The sequence below is a fragment of the Drosophila montana genome, unplaced genomic scaffold, assembly GCF_035044405.1.
Source record: "Drosophila montana isolate Dmon_TW-CO22-7 unplaced genomic scaffold, ASM3504440v1 contig_920_1, whole genome shotgun sequence".
NCBI lineage: Eukaryota > Metazoa > Arthropoda > Insecta > Diptera > Drosophilidae > Drosophila > Drosophila montana.
This window is the reverse complement of record NW_026999206.1, coordinates 1050039-1063210: the sequence shown is the minus strand read 5'-3', so window position 1 is coordinate 1063210 and position 13172 is coordinate 1050039. Positions and strand designations below refer to the sequence as shown.

The 13172-nt window shown below is 40.6% G+C and overlaps 2 protein-coding genes across 3 annotated transcripts in view; one reads left to right on the top strand and one right to left on the bottom strand.

Annotated features, from left to right (window-relative positions):
• The window catches only part of LOC135440232 (V-type proton ATPase subunit F), an 85280-nt gene that overhangs the window by 65033 nt on the left and 7075 nt on the right, over positions 1-13172 (top strand). Inside the window, exon 4 of one of the 2 annotated variants that reach the window (XM_064699289.1) lies at positions 10806-10870. The exons of the other annotated variant lie outside the window; for it this stretch is intronic. Coding sequence (XP_064555359.1) covers positions 10806-10863 — 58 coding nt within the window. The 3' untranslated portion in view covers positions 10864-10870. Of the gene's footprint in view, positions 1-10805; positions 10871-13172 lie in introns of those variants that run through there. 2 annotated transcript variants of the gene reach the window in all.
• On the bottom strand, positions 6839-7540 carry LOC135440272 (uncharacterized). Its single transcript, XM_064699353.1, has one exon. It carries the CDS (start codon positions 7380-7382, stop codon positions 7062-7064), a length of 321 nt encoding a protein of 106 aa, XP_064555423.1. The 5' UTR covers positions 7383-7540; the 3' UTR covers positions 6839-7061.

Genomic DNA, 13172 nt, shown 5'->3' with positions numbered 1-13172 from the left:
ACTGCTCAGCGTTTCGCTGAATTGTCTGCGGCTGGGGAAATGCTGGCAACGCGTGGGCGGCTTTTCCATTTCCTTTGCCTTGTGCCACACACACTGTCAGACAGATGTGCTCCCATTTGGCCTGAGGCTAAGCGTTTACATAGGCCTAAGGCATTAACAGCCTAAGGACCAAGAAATATCTTGGATTATCTTGACATAATATTCCTCAATTTTTCCAACTCAACAAAATAATTAAGAGCTCCAAGTCGAGCTAAATGGCTATGATGCGTAAATTTTATTTGAATTCTTTTGATATTTTATTTATATATATATAAAGATGTTCTTTTGGATTGCAGCCCTTTGCACATCATTTTAGAAACCTTACTCATGCGTCTATCATAACTGATCAAATATAATATTTATTTTTGTCCAGGAGTATCAGCAGATAGTTGGGCTAGCAGTGTAGAAATATAATATTTATATAATGCCAGTTTATTTAAGTTTATTCAGTTCCTAAAAGTTCACATACCAAACTTTACAACTCAAGCTCTAAGATTTTCCTAGCTCAAATAGGTTTATTTATGGGCAGTGTAGTTGAATTTTCTGCCCTCGAATCGTTGTCATTACCTATTAAGCTTAGTTTCAAATAGGATTACGATTATTTAATGATTTGATAAACTAAATTTCATAACTCTCTATGAGTCTCTCATGAAAATGCAAATAAATGCATAGCTGTAAGCCTTGGAGGATCTGGGGTCTCTAGGAAGAACCCTAACCCAAACAAAAGCGTAAATATATTGCAGTTCGCATTAATCAAATATGCAAAAATGTAAATTTAATTTATTCTATCGTTTTTTTTTTTTTTTTTTGCTTGAATTAACTTTCCATATATGGCATATTTGTGGCCAGCTATGTAAATCAAAGCACAGATGGACTGCAATTCATATACAGCGGACAGCTATTGTCGATGGATGCATCCAATCAGCAAACAGCAACGGCGCCGCTCGTGCGTATACGCAATACGAAAACAACCCAAAAACAATAATAAAAACCTTTAAGCCAACGCATGTGCCTGACTACCAGATGCCCTGTACTCAGACAGTAGACCTCACTCCTCACTTTAGGCAGGCGCTGTGGTTCTCCTCTCTCCCTGAACCGCACTATGCAAAATGTATTCGTGAATAACGTTTGGCTTCTTTAACAGATCGTTATACAAATTTCACGGCTTCTTCATAGTAATTAGTCGTGAGTGCTTATCAAAAATTAAGGAAGATTTGGTGAATGGTAAAATGTTCTTGTACTGGGTTTGTCTGCTTATGCATAGAAAAGTTTGCTGTCGCTAGCTGCGTCAGTCTTAAAGTGGGCTGCGATTCCGTTTTTGACTATTTTTTTACGTATTATAAGTGTTCATAGCCGGATATATTTGGCTTTTCGGGCTGAGCAAGTTCGTATGGGAGCGCAGATGCTTTATTTTGCCTGTTAAATGCACTTGAACAGCCTCTATATACCCTCGTTTTTCCAATAGTTAATGAGTATCAAAATCAAAACCCCTCCGAGTTGTCCGTCAAATGCAATTGTGCGTCGTATGCTTTAAGTGTGGGCGGGGCTGCAACGCCCACACATGTCGCTTACCTGTTGGACATGTGAACACTGGTCGTGGCCGACGAGGCGTATGCGCAATATGCACTTTCAACAGGTTAACCTTGGGCACGAGGCCCAGCTGCCGCTGCCGCTGCCACCGCCAACGCCAAGGCCAGCAACAGTTGAGCAGCTATCTCGCTCGCACGGCAGCCCCCATGCACCGCTCGCTCACATTCAGCGCATGCTCCAGACGCCGAGGCGCCCAGCGTCTGGCGCCCAACGGGGCAGCAACTGCTCGAAGCCCATTGGCCGCTCGCATTCAGCAGCCGCTGCCTCGGCGCTGCTCTGCCTGCTGCTGCTTGGGGGTAGCAATACACCCCTTCCCTCCCCCACACCCCCTCTCAGCCAGCCCACCCAGCCAAACGGAGGGGCAACATTTCGCTCAACTCTACTAATTAATTTGATATTTTCTGGACGGCAGCTTAAGCGCGTCGCGCATTAAATGCTCAGCGCACAATCCGTGCTCGCTGCGGCACGCTAGGGATTTCCAGCCACGCCTCAATCCGCTACAGCCACCGCGCCCGCAACCCCATTGCAACGGAACTCTCTAAACCTAACCAAGTGCTTGGTATTTAAATATTCTGACCAGCAGCCCTAGCTGCTTCTTCTTTAATTTTGTTTGTCCCAATCTTAAATTGTTTTCCTAATTTGTACCCTGAACCCCTTAAAACTGAGTAAAAATGGAATAAATGTATGTAACAGGCAGAAGGAAGCATCTCCCACACCATATAGTGTATATATTCTTGATCAGTATCAACAGCCGAATTGATCTAGCCATGTCCGTCAGTCTGTCCGTCTCTCCGTCCGTCTGTCTGTCCGTCCGTCCGTATATATGAACGCAAGAATCTCAGAGCTTATAATAGCTAGAGACTTGAAACTTGGAACGTAAGTCCTCCTAGTGCCCGCGGGGTACGAGTTTTCTTCCGCGGTTTCAAAACTTGTCCCATTTCCAAGTAATCGATAAAAATCGATATCCAAAATACTGTTTATTGAGCAAATCACGTAAGTTATAGGATTTAACATATAACATATAACATATATAATATCTTTTATGTTATAGCTATTGCGGCCGCCTACACACCATAGCTAAAAATCAAATAAATCAACCAATTTGAACTACCCACTAATTTGAGCCAAAATTTTAATGCAATTGTCTTTTTGAGAATATACGAATATTCTATAGCACAATAAGGTCTATACTTGAAAATTTCATCAAGATCAGTTAAGAAACACACAAGCTATTAAAGAACAGTTTTTGGGCTGGCCACGTGTTTGCAGCAGCTAGTGAAAATTGCAAGAATTTCTGTATACATGTACAGACACGTTCATACGCGTCTTTATTGAATTCTATCAACAGCATTGCAACTGCGATTGTATTGTATTCTGAGCTATGTGTATATATTTCTATTTTAAATCGTTTTTTTCTCACCGAGAGTCAGTTGGTAGCATGGCTGTTGAGTAGAGGCGGTGGTAAGTAGAGTGGTCTGTTACGTGTTCGAATCTTATTGAAGGGAACTGCTTTTGGTGTTGGTAGAAGAGGGTTCAGGGTATCCCCTAGTCGTGAACTTCCGACTAGAGCCTCTTACTTGTTTTTGACTAAAGTCAGTTAGATTGGGTTCATTAGGTTCTGAGCTTTCCATTCACATGTGAACTTTTTTAAAAAAATGGATACCTCAATTTATCGGAATACGCGAAGTCGATAGAAATACTCTCATAATATTAAAAGTAAAATTTATGATTTTATTATGATTTTTATTACCTTTTGGTAATTTTTTTCGATTGATAAATATGATCTAAACATAAGAATCGTTTTTGGTAAGCATCGATTACTCGCTAAATCAATGTTTTTTACATCAACATTTGTGAGTGTTACATTTTTTTGTTGGACTGTATTTTGGCATGGAAACACACTTTAAAGCTAAACAAGCCCTGCTTCACAGAATAGAGATTAATATCCAACTCTAACATGACATTGTTTTCGGCAAAAACCGCCTTTGTACAAAGGGCTGAGGGAAGAGGACATGCCAAGAGACTGACTTTCTCTCGAACGCATCAAAGGAGACATCTCCGACCGCATAAAGTATAAATATTCTAGTTCAGCATCAACAGCCGAGTAGATATATCTGTCCGTCCGTCTGTCTGTCTCTCTCTCTCTCTTTCTATCCGAACTAGTATCTCGCAGGCCATCGTCCATAAGCTTTGCAGACATCCGTCTTTCTGTCGAATCTGTCGAATCGAACCACTAAATCATAAAGCTGCCATAGAAAATATCGATCGAAAACTAGGGTAAAGAGTTTTTGTATGGCAAAATATTTGTAACAAACTCAGCATTTACGAGCTCCACTATTCTCACATATCTGCTAAGCCGTAAGGCAAATGTCTACATGAGTATTAAATCTTTAGCGTGCCGAAGATAGCTTGTCATGCTCTTTAACTGATATATTGCATATTCATTGTGGCACTATTTGACAACATATTTCAAAACTAACATTTTTTGCGAATAATTTAAGCTCGAATATAAAAGGATATCGTATATCAAGATAAACGTTTTTACGACAAAACTTAGAGGCAAAGCCACATTCGCAGAATCGTGCAAAAGTCCTCAAGGAAATGTTAAACTGCATTTACCGCCATATTTAAAACTACTTTAAAACGTGTTTTGTTTACAAAGATTTAACTCTCTGCCAAGGCCAATCAGAATGGTGGTTGAACATTTGCTTGAATGCAGCTCCAAAACAAAATAAAAGCATTTTGCAATAAATATTGTGTCCAGCCACAGAGCCCCAACTGCTTACCAGAGCCAACATTTCACAATTGATTTCAATTTGATAGCGTTTCATAAGCTCAATTGGCGTGCTCGGATTCCATTGGCTACCGAATCCCAATCATATCTATGTGGTGCTTACATAAGTTGATCATCGCTACCAATTACGACGTCAGATGGACAGCTCGCTCCATGGCGACGCGGGTTCATCAATGCGTCAGGTGTTGGTATCTATTGCACACCCGTGGGTGTGCATGCCCGTATGGTGGTGTGTATGTGTGTGTGTGTGTGTGTAAATCGAGTACGAATGCAACTAAAAAAAAAAAAGGGAACAAGAAAGAGGGCTCTAGACGGCGGTGCCCGACTAGAATATACCCTGAATGTGCTCTTAATTAACTTCGGTGCTTATAGTCCCATCTCTATGAAGTTTTCGGTGCATAAATATGCGCTACGCTCTGCCTTTCATAATGCATTTTTTTGCATTTGCATTTTTCAATAAGCTAAGCTATACAAGAGCCCACATACCAAATGGGGTCTCGCAAGCTCTTATCGATATCGATTCTTATCGATTTTGTGGAACGAGTCATCGAATATTCGGGCTTTTAAATTCCGAATATAATAATATATAAATAATAGTACGGACCATAAATACTGACAAATATTTGACTTAGCGATGAATCTGTGCCTGCATGTGCACGGATTCAATATACCCGCTTACACGCCTCTAATGGCTACAGGATATAACAAGAAGTTGTATAATATGCAAGACTTCCAAGTGCGGTCGTGCGTTGCTGCGAGATGCCAGAGCTCCAACCCGGAGTCCAGAAGCCAGAAGCCAAAATCCAATAGCGTGCAGCCAAAGCCTGACCCCGGGTCCGAATGCGAATTCGAAGCACTCTGCTTGACCTGTTGCCATGGTAGTCACATAAAATTTAACATAATGCCCGCCACGCAGGACAGCTCATCCGCAACGGCGGCGGGTCAGGTGCCATGACGCTAAGGGCCCAGGGGCCAAGGGGCAGCGGTTTGGCAACGCCAAAAGTCATAAATTACATTAAGTCGGAGGGGATTGGCAATGAGGTTCATGACCATGACCGTGGCAACTGTCGCAGGCAGCCAAAACAGGTGGCTGGCACCGGGGAATGGGTTCATGTATGCACCATTATCGCGGCGCAACTCTAAACTTTAAATGGGCTGGCAACAAAGGGGGACGAGACGCGGCATGTGGCACATCTGCACATCTGCACATCTGCACATCTGCGCGGCCTCTGTTTGGGTTGCGGCATCCGCCATTTAAGCCAATTTTCAGCATGTTCAGTCAATTTGCGCCCGGGCTGCGGCTTGCTGGCCCGTTGCTGCCCCGTTGCTGTCCCGCTGCTGCCCCGCCGCCCGCACCACACTCAACTACTTTAACAGCTAATTGGCCAACTGTTGCGTGCTTATAGGCTTTGCCATTGCAGCTAGAAAATCGCTATAAAATTCTATTAAATTTACCTTCTGGGCTACTTTTCGGAAGCAGTTTCTACAAGCATGTTGCAGTCGAGTTCAACCAACTGCCAAATACCCGTTCACAGCTCAAAACTGCCTGCCAGGCAAATCACGCCCCACTGGACATCCTCAAGTTGTCTTCACACTCAACATATGCACAGATATGCAGGAGTGAATATTTAAAATTTCAAAAATGTTATTCATACACACAGTCTGCAGCCATAGAACGAGAATATTTTTTCACTTTGTAGACGAGCATAAAAATATCGCAGTAAATAAATAGTTGTACTCAACGCAAGCCAAAAGGTATTAAGACACCATTTATCTGGCACAGGGTATACTGAATGTTGATAGAATATTTTAAAATATATTATATATATATATACTTATATGATAAAGTCGAAAATGTGTGCTAGCAAATAGAATATGAAATTACCCGTCTTATTTTTGCAAATTTCAACAATTTACCAAGCCTGCAAAGCGCCTTTTTACTAAATTCCTCTATTCCAGTTTATATTTTAATATAAATTAAATGTAAAAAAATACAAATGGAAGCCCGAGCAGCATGTGGTTAAAAGCTAATCGAATAAAAAAAAAAAACAAAACGAAAAGGATTTTCGGTGCCAATTTTCCCGACAGTTTTCCATAAAGTGCTGAGCAAATTGCAGCTTGCCAGTTATAAAAGCTGATCATCAATCATTCATTCAATCAATCAGTCAGCACATATCTAACTCATGCCATGTCTAATAGAACGCACCTAGCAATAAAATATATCGGGCACGTCAAAAAGTGCTGTAAATTCAGAAATATACTTTGTGACAGATGATTATGGAGTGCGTACAGCCCGTGAAGTATATACATATATATATATACATATATATATATATCACATTTACGTACATATATCATATGTGTATATGTAGAATGAGACAGGTCGCAGCCGTGGCTACAAAATAAAAAAAGTCGTTTTTCATTTGTTTTTGTTGTTGCTATTGTTTTTGTAATTGTTTTTAGTTATTGTTTTTGTAGCGATCAATTTTGATGAAATTCACCCGCTGCGATAATCCTCGAGTGGGTGGATTTTGGTTGCTTGACTGAAACTGCAAATTTGATTGTGGAATTTCGGTGGTGCACGATGGCTCACATATTGATATCAGTATATCCGGATGTTTAGTGTGCCGGGACGCGGTCAATCCCTCCAATGGTTGGGCGTGGCACTGATGGCGGCACGCAGGGCGCCGCGATAATCGTTGCCCTGGTAACGGACATGCTCCAGCATACGTCCCTCGCTATCATAGACATAGAGGGAGCGACCGCTGCCCTTGACACCGGCGTCCCCCTCCTTGGTGGCAGCCGCCACCTCGGCAACGACAGACGGCTCCGACTTGTCGCCACTTAGCCGTGGCAGCATCCATTGCACCGGATCCCTATTGCCGCCGACGATAGTCAGCTCCGGGAAGCGGCACTCACTTGGTACGTAGATATTGATGCGCGCCCGAGTTCCGGCCATTATCGTGATGTTCGCCCAAAGACTTTTCGGTTTGTGCTCTGTTCCGACCAAGTTTGGCTGCAGCTATAATTTTCAATTTTATTGAATCTTTTATTGAATTGGGAAAATTGGAATTTTAGACAAACGACAGTGATACATCAAAAATTATGCATTGTATTGCTAAAGAACTGAGTGCCCGAGCAATGTTAACTTTGTTCCGATGATATCATAAAATAAATCTGCTTTTAAGTAAAAACCTTTTATAAGTCAAACAAGGAGACTGATAAAAGTTATTTTTCAACTGGAGGACAATATAATCTTTGACACCAAATATATATATTTAAAAATATTTACATGTTCATATGTACACCATATTCAGTACCATTAAAACGGGAAAAACCTATTTGGTAAGTTTCCCTGCAAACGCATTATCAAAACAATAGTGTTGTAAAAGAAAACAATATTTTGAAAAACATTCTACTACAATTGCAAAACAATGTAACCAAGAAATAGCATTTGTGAGCTGGCGAACAGGGCCATTTCAAAGCTAGTATTGAAAAATATTATAAATTCAATCTAATTACTTTTGTGCCCGCAAAATGAAATGTTTTATTGTCGAAATAGTCATCGAAGTTAAATGAAGTAATTCAATATATTGCCTTAAAAAGCCTAAGCGTTAGTTAAAATTTAGGCACAATATAAGTGTAAGTGTTGGTAAACGTGTGTATATAAAGTTGATATTTAACTGCGATTTATGGCTTGCCTTAGTAGCTGAATATAGAAGCTGGATAAAGTCAAAAAGCTCTTGACAACTATTCAGTGCTAGAATCTAAAATTTAATTTTGATTGCATGCAGAGAGTGGGCTGTTGAACATTGCTTTATTGACTTGTGGTTAGGCAGGTGTTCTCTCAAATTCTGGTCAAACAGTTGCTTTATTGACTCACACACATACACACACGCACACACACACACAGAAGCACATACAGCCAGACAAGGTCTCTGGACATTTGACTAGAGTTGTGTGTACTTAACATTTCATGGTCTGTGATGCGGTTAGCAGGTTTTCCGTTTTCTTTGCGTGGCTAAGGGCTCAATCATAAGTTCCATGATGCGAAGCCGTAGATTACAAACGCCACACTCTGCATCAAACGCGAGGGCTCTTCAGTAAGCTTATCAAAGTCCATGGAATCAAGAAATAACGAGGCAGTGCACCATCAAAGGCTGCAGCTGCCCCACCCTGACACCCGTCGGAGCTGTGCGGATAAAAACACCTAAGCACAAATAAGCATCTGCTTAACGACTGTCCTGCAATTCTAAGAAAACGTACTCATTTTCTCATAAGTCCTTGACTTGAAGAACTGTGCTGGCGGGCGCTCTGCCGAGTCCACGGGCTGGGCTCAGAGTTGCTTCTGTAATGCCAGACATCCAATGCCAAGACCGCCCCTCCCCCCCCCCCCCCCTCTGCCTTTTTCGGGTCAGGTTGAATGTGTAAACCAAGCTACTTCTCTATTTGTCTCACTATCTGTTGCTGCCGATTATCGATATCATAGATTGTGCAGCCTATCGACTGGGACCAATATCAAACGTTTTGAAATACTGCGGTTTACAATCTTGCTTAAACTAACTCTCGTAGTTGGTTATGTGAGGCACGTCTAGTCGATTTCTGGGCATGGCCGTAGGCAACTTTTGTGGTTGGCAACATGAACATTCCATGTGGTTGATTTACCCTTGCAGCAAACTGTCGGTGGGCAGGTGCGAGGTGTGGCGGCGTTGTTTGCAGCCATATTGAAAATTATTGATTCGGGCTGCTTTGTCAATTTGCTTGAAAATAATTGAGCTGCCAATACATATTAATATAATTTTTATGCATATTATATTTAGATTTATTTGCTATTTGCTGTTTGATTTGATTATTTACTTTTGTACATATATTAATTTCATAAACAGCAAATTGCAATGAATTTATTGCGCTTGTAATGTTTGGCATGTGTCGAATTTATTCCTATAGTTACTGACGTTAATTAATAGCACATTTCCCATAATTATCTACAATCAGCATATGCTGCAGCTGACATTGGATACTAGTTAATTTAAATGCAAATGCAAATGTCGCACAACACCAGCTTGCCAAAAATCTACACTAACTGCTACCTTCGAAATCAATGCTCGTTTGTAATATGATTAGGTGTTTGTTTTAACTTGTATACCCTGTAGCACAACAGTTGTACAACAAGCTGGTGTATTGAGCTGTGTAATGAACATTAAAGCCCATAATTTGAAGGTGCGATCAAACCTAAAACGGATTTAAAGGTTTTTCTCGCATTAAATTGATTCAAAAATCAAGCGCGTAACCTTTAGATATAATATTTGGGTATATTGTCTGAATGAGCGTGTGTCTTCTTCTCAACAATGCATATAAAAAGTATCTCCCAGTTGCTCCAGTCACAGCCGAAGAAGTCGCCAATCACATATAAGGGCCTAAGACTAGAAAAGCTCCTGGCGAAGATGGGATAGACAACATAACGCTTAAAGCTTATCTTCAATGCGGTATTGAGACTGGGGCGTGTTCCGGGTCAATGGCAGAAGGCAAGGATATGTAGCATCCATGAGGCTAAAAAGATTCCCTTAACCTTAGACTCTTACGGACCAATTAGTCTGTTGGCAAACTCTTTGAACGTTTCCTGCTGACGAGACTGTTGTCCTTGGAAAGAATTAAACGTAAAAGTCCTGCCTTTCAGTTTGGATTCCAAAAATCCCAACAGAACAACAGAAAAAGGGTTGTGAATTTCATCCTCGAGAGTTAAAAATCAAAAATCATCGATCTCTCAGATCGGCTTATATAACCAGTCTATCTTTATTAATTTTTTGTTTATCTTAGACTTAGCTGTAAAATAAGTGGTATTGAAAATATTCGTATTTTCAGTTTAATTAAAGCTGCTCCCATAATAACGCTAATATTTAAAAAACTAAAATAATATAATTACAAGAATATGCATTATAATTAAGTTTGAATACCCATTTTTTTTCATTTTTAAATTTCGCGTCAAGGCTCATCGTGGCAGCAAGCCATTTTCCCAAACTTCTGCCTTCCTCCGGGCACCAGAATTTTTATGAAATTATAGATTCTGCACAGCATGGTAGGCAAATTGTTAAGACAATGGGCTGGTTAATTTGCACAGGACTCGCCAAACGAATGCTGAAAATGTCAGAAAAAAGGGTTTATAAATATGCGCGATGGGAGTCCACGTTGCAATAAAATTGTTATGTCCTGTTTATAATGTGGGAAAGGGTATATTGGATTTATTCCCTATATACGGCAAGCCGAGCCTCTGCTCACATGCCATTTTCTTGGATGCATTTGTTAAAGTTCATGACTCGATCTATACTCATGTATAGCTGCATTAGATAAAATATTCATTTTAATTAAATTGTCTTCCTTTCAGATCGATCCAATACAGTTGGCTAACACATACAATTGAAGCTCTGGACTCACGGGCCTGACTAATCACTCTGCGCATATTTAGAGCTCCTACTACCTGCACTTAGACAATTTATGTAAACATAATTAAAATATATATAATTTCCAGGGTATATCAACGGCTGGTATGCAAACATTGCAATTGTCTCTCTGTCAACAATCAACGACTGTTTGTGCACTTTCGGCTGCAGGTCAATTAAAATGCAACTTTGAAGTGCGCCTCCCTTTTGGGATGGTCTTTTGTGACTTGTACATGGACGAGCATTTCTATGGCAGCAGTAAATAAGAGACTGATTCCAAAATTCCCACATGCACACCCTGTGTGTGTGTGTGAGTGGGTGTGTGCGTGTGTTTTTGTTAATTAAATGGAGACAGTTCGAATGGACTCGCTGATTGCAAGTGCATCTGATTAATCCATTCGGCATATACTCGTATTTCTTGGTCAGAATTCAGAGAAAGTGTCCTGTGGAGTAGCATTGTGCGTGCACAAATAAAAAAATACGCTACACTCGAGGTATTTCTGCTTGCTGTCGCAAAACAGCCGAGACACTAAGCGGCAATAGATCGTGCAGGGCAAAAAACAGTTCACCAGGTGGTAGAGTGCCACCTTAGCGGCGATAACAATCAATTGATCAGCAAGAAAGATCCCTTGTGTTAGCTTTCAACCCTAAGCACAACCCTTTTTTTTTTGGCTACACTCTCATTATAGTTTTATTTGTCCACAAATTGTTGCGAGCTAGATTTAGATTTTTTTAAAATGTATCGATAGCTTTGACAAAAATGACGACTCGAGTGCAGCATTCACTGACAAGACAATGCGTAATGCTGCACTTTGACAGGGCAGATGCAGTGACAATTTGCGGCCAATAATTAAATATCGATGCGCAAATTGAATTTGCCCACAACGAAGCGAATATCAACAACCGCCAACAACTTTGCGAGCAATGTGCATATGTGGTTCGTCCTGTAATTGAAAAAAACAAAAATCATGTAAAAACGTTCACAGTACATTTTGCCTGTGGAATTATGTAGCTTTACTTCTGGCGAGATTATGACATTTTAAAGCGACATTACTTCGCCTTTGAACATGGCGAGATGATGTCCTTTTAAAGCCACAAAGCTCCGCGGTTCTACAAACTACATTTTGCCGGTATTGCTTTTCACTCATATTCCAGTTGTGGTATTTTTATACCCTGTCATCGAAAATGCAAAAGGTGAAGGTTTTCCGACCCCGTTAAATAGATATATCTATTCCTTATTATCCGATGTTTAACCTCGACGTCTACATCGAAAGGTCACTCCGTTTCTACCAAGCCGATAAGTATCGATTTTTCGATTGAGTTCTCTGATCAGTTGTAACAACAGCTTGACCCTGGGTTCAGGGGATCTTTTAGTCGGGCACTAAACGCATTTTCCGATTCGCATAGTAGAGTAATACGAATCGTATAATGAATATACTTTTACAAATGAGCTCAGAGTCTCGCACTGTAATAAGTTAGGGTATTAAAACAGTCAAACAAAGCGTGCGCCCCTTGTATATGCTGTGTTCTATGTAAATATCGAAACAGCGGTATGCCAAATGCCTATTGCCTTTAGCCGGGCTGCTGCTGCTGCTCCTTCAACCCCAACAGCCCGAATCCCACCCTACCGCTTCACACCTGTCTATGCTGCATTACAGGTCCTTGATTTTCATTTACATCATACAGCTGGACTCTGGGCGGCCCGAGGTGCACTTTAATTTGGACGTGTCTATTTTATATTGGTCCTGACTGTTTGGTTGGCCAATGCGAAATTCTCTGCTGACACTTTAATAAAAATGCATTTCAATATTAATTAAGGCCGTTATTGAAACCCAATTAGCGTACAAGGCACACAGAAATCCAACCCTCAGCGAAATGCCAATTATTTTGGCACAAAACTATGAATATGATACATTCGTTATCTTTTACAAATATTCAATAAGCACACGAGTTAATTAATCGATAACAAGAGCAAATAATCCCAGGGCCCATAATGTATGCATTTTCATAGATTCTTGATCAGCATCAACAGCCAAGTCGAGTTAGGCATATCCGTCTTCTCGTATGTATGAAGCTGTCGAGCTCAAAAAAAAGCTATGAGAGCTGAATAGAGAAAGAGAGAGAGAGAAAGAGAGAGAGAGAGAGAGAGAGAGAGAGAGCTATAAGATATGCGGTCCGTCTATAGCACTCGCAACTTAAGTTTATATCAAATTATATATAACTTGATCCGTTTCCATGAAGTTGATAAGAATCGAAAGCCGTGCAGTTATGAATCGGACTTTATGCACAGAAGTTATTAAAGATCGTATTTT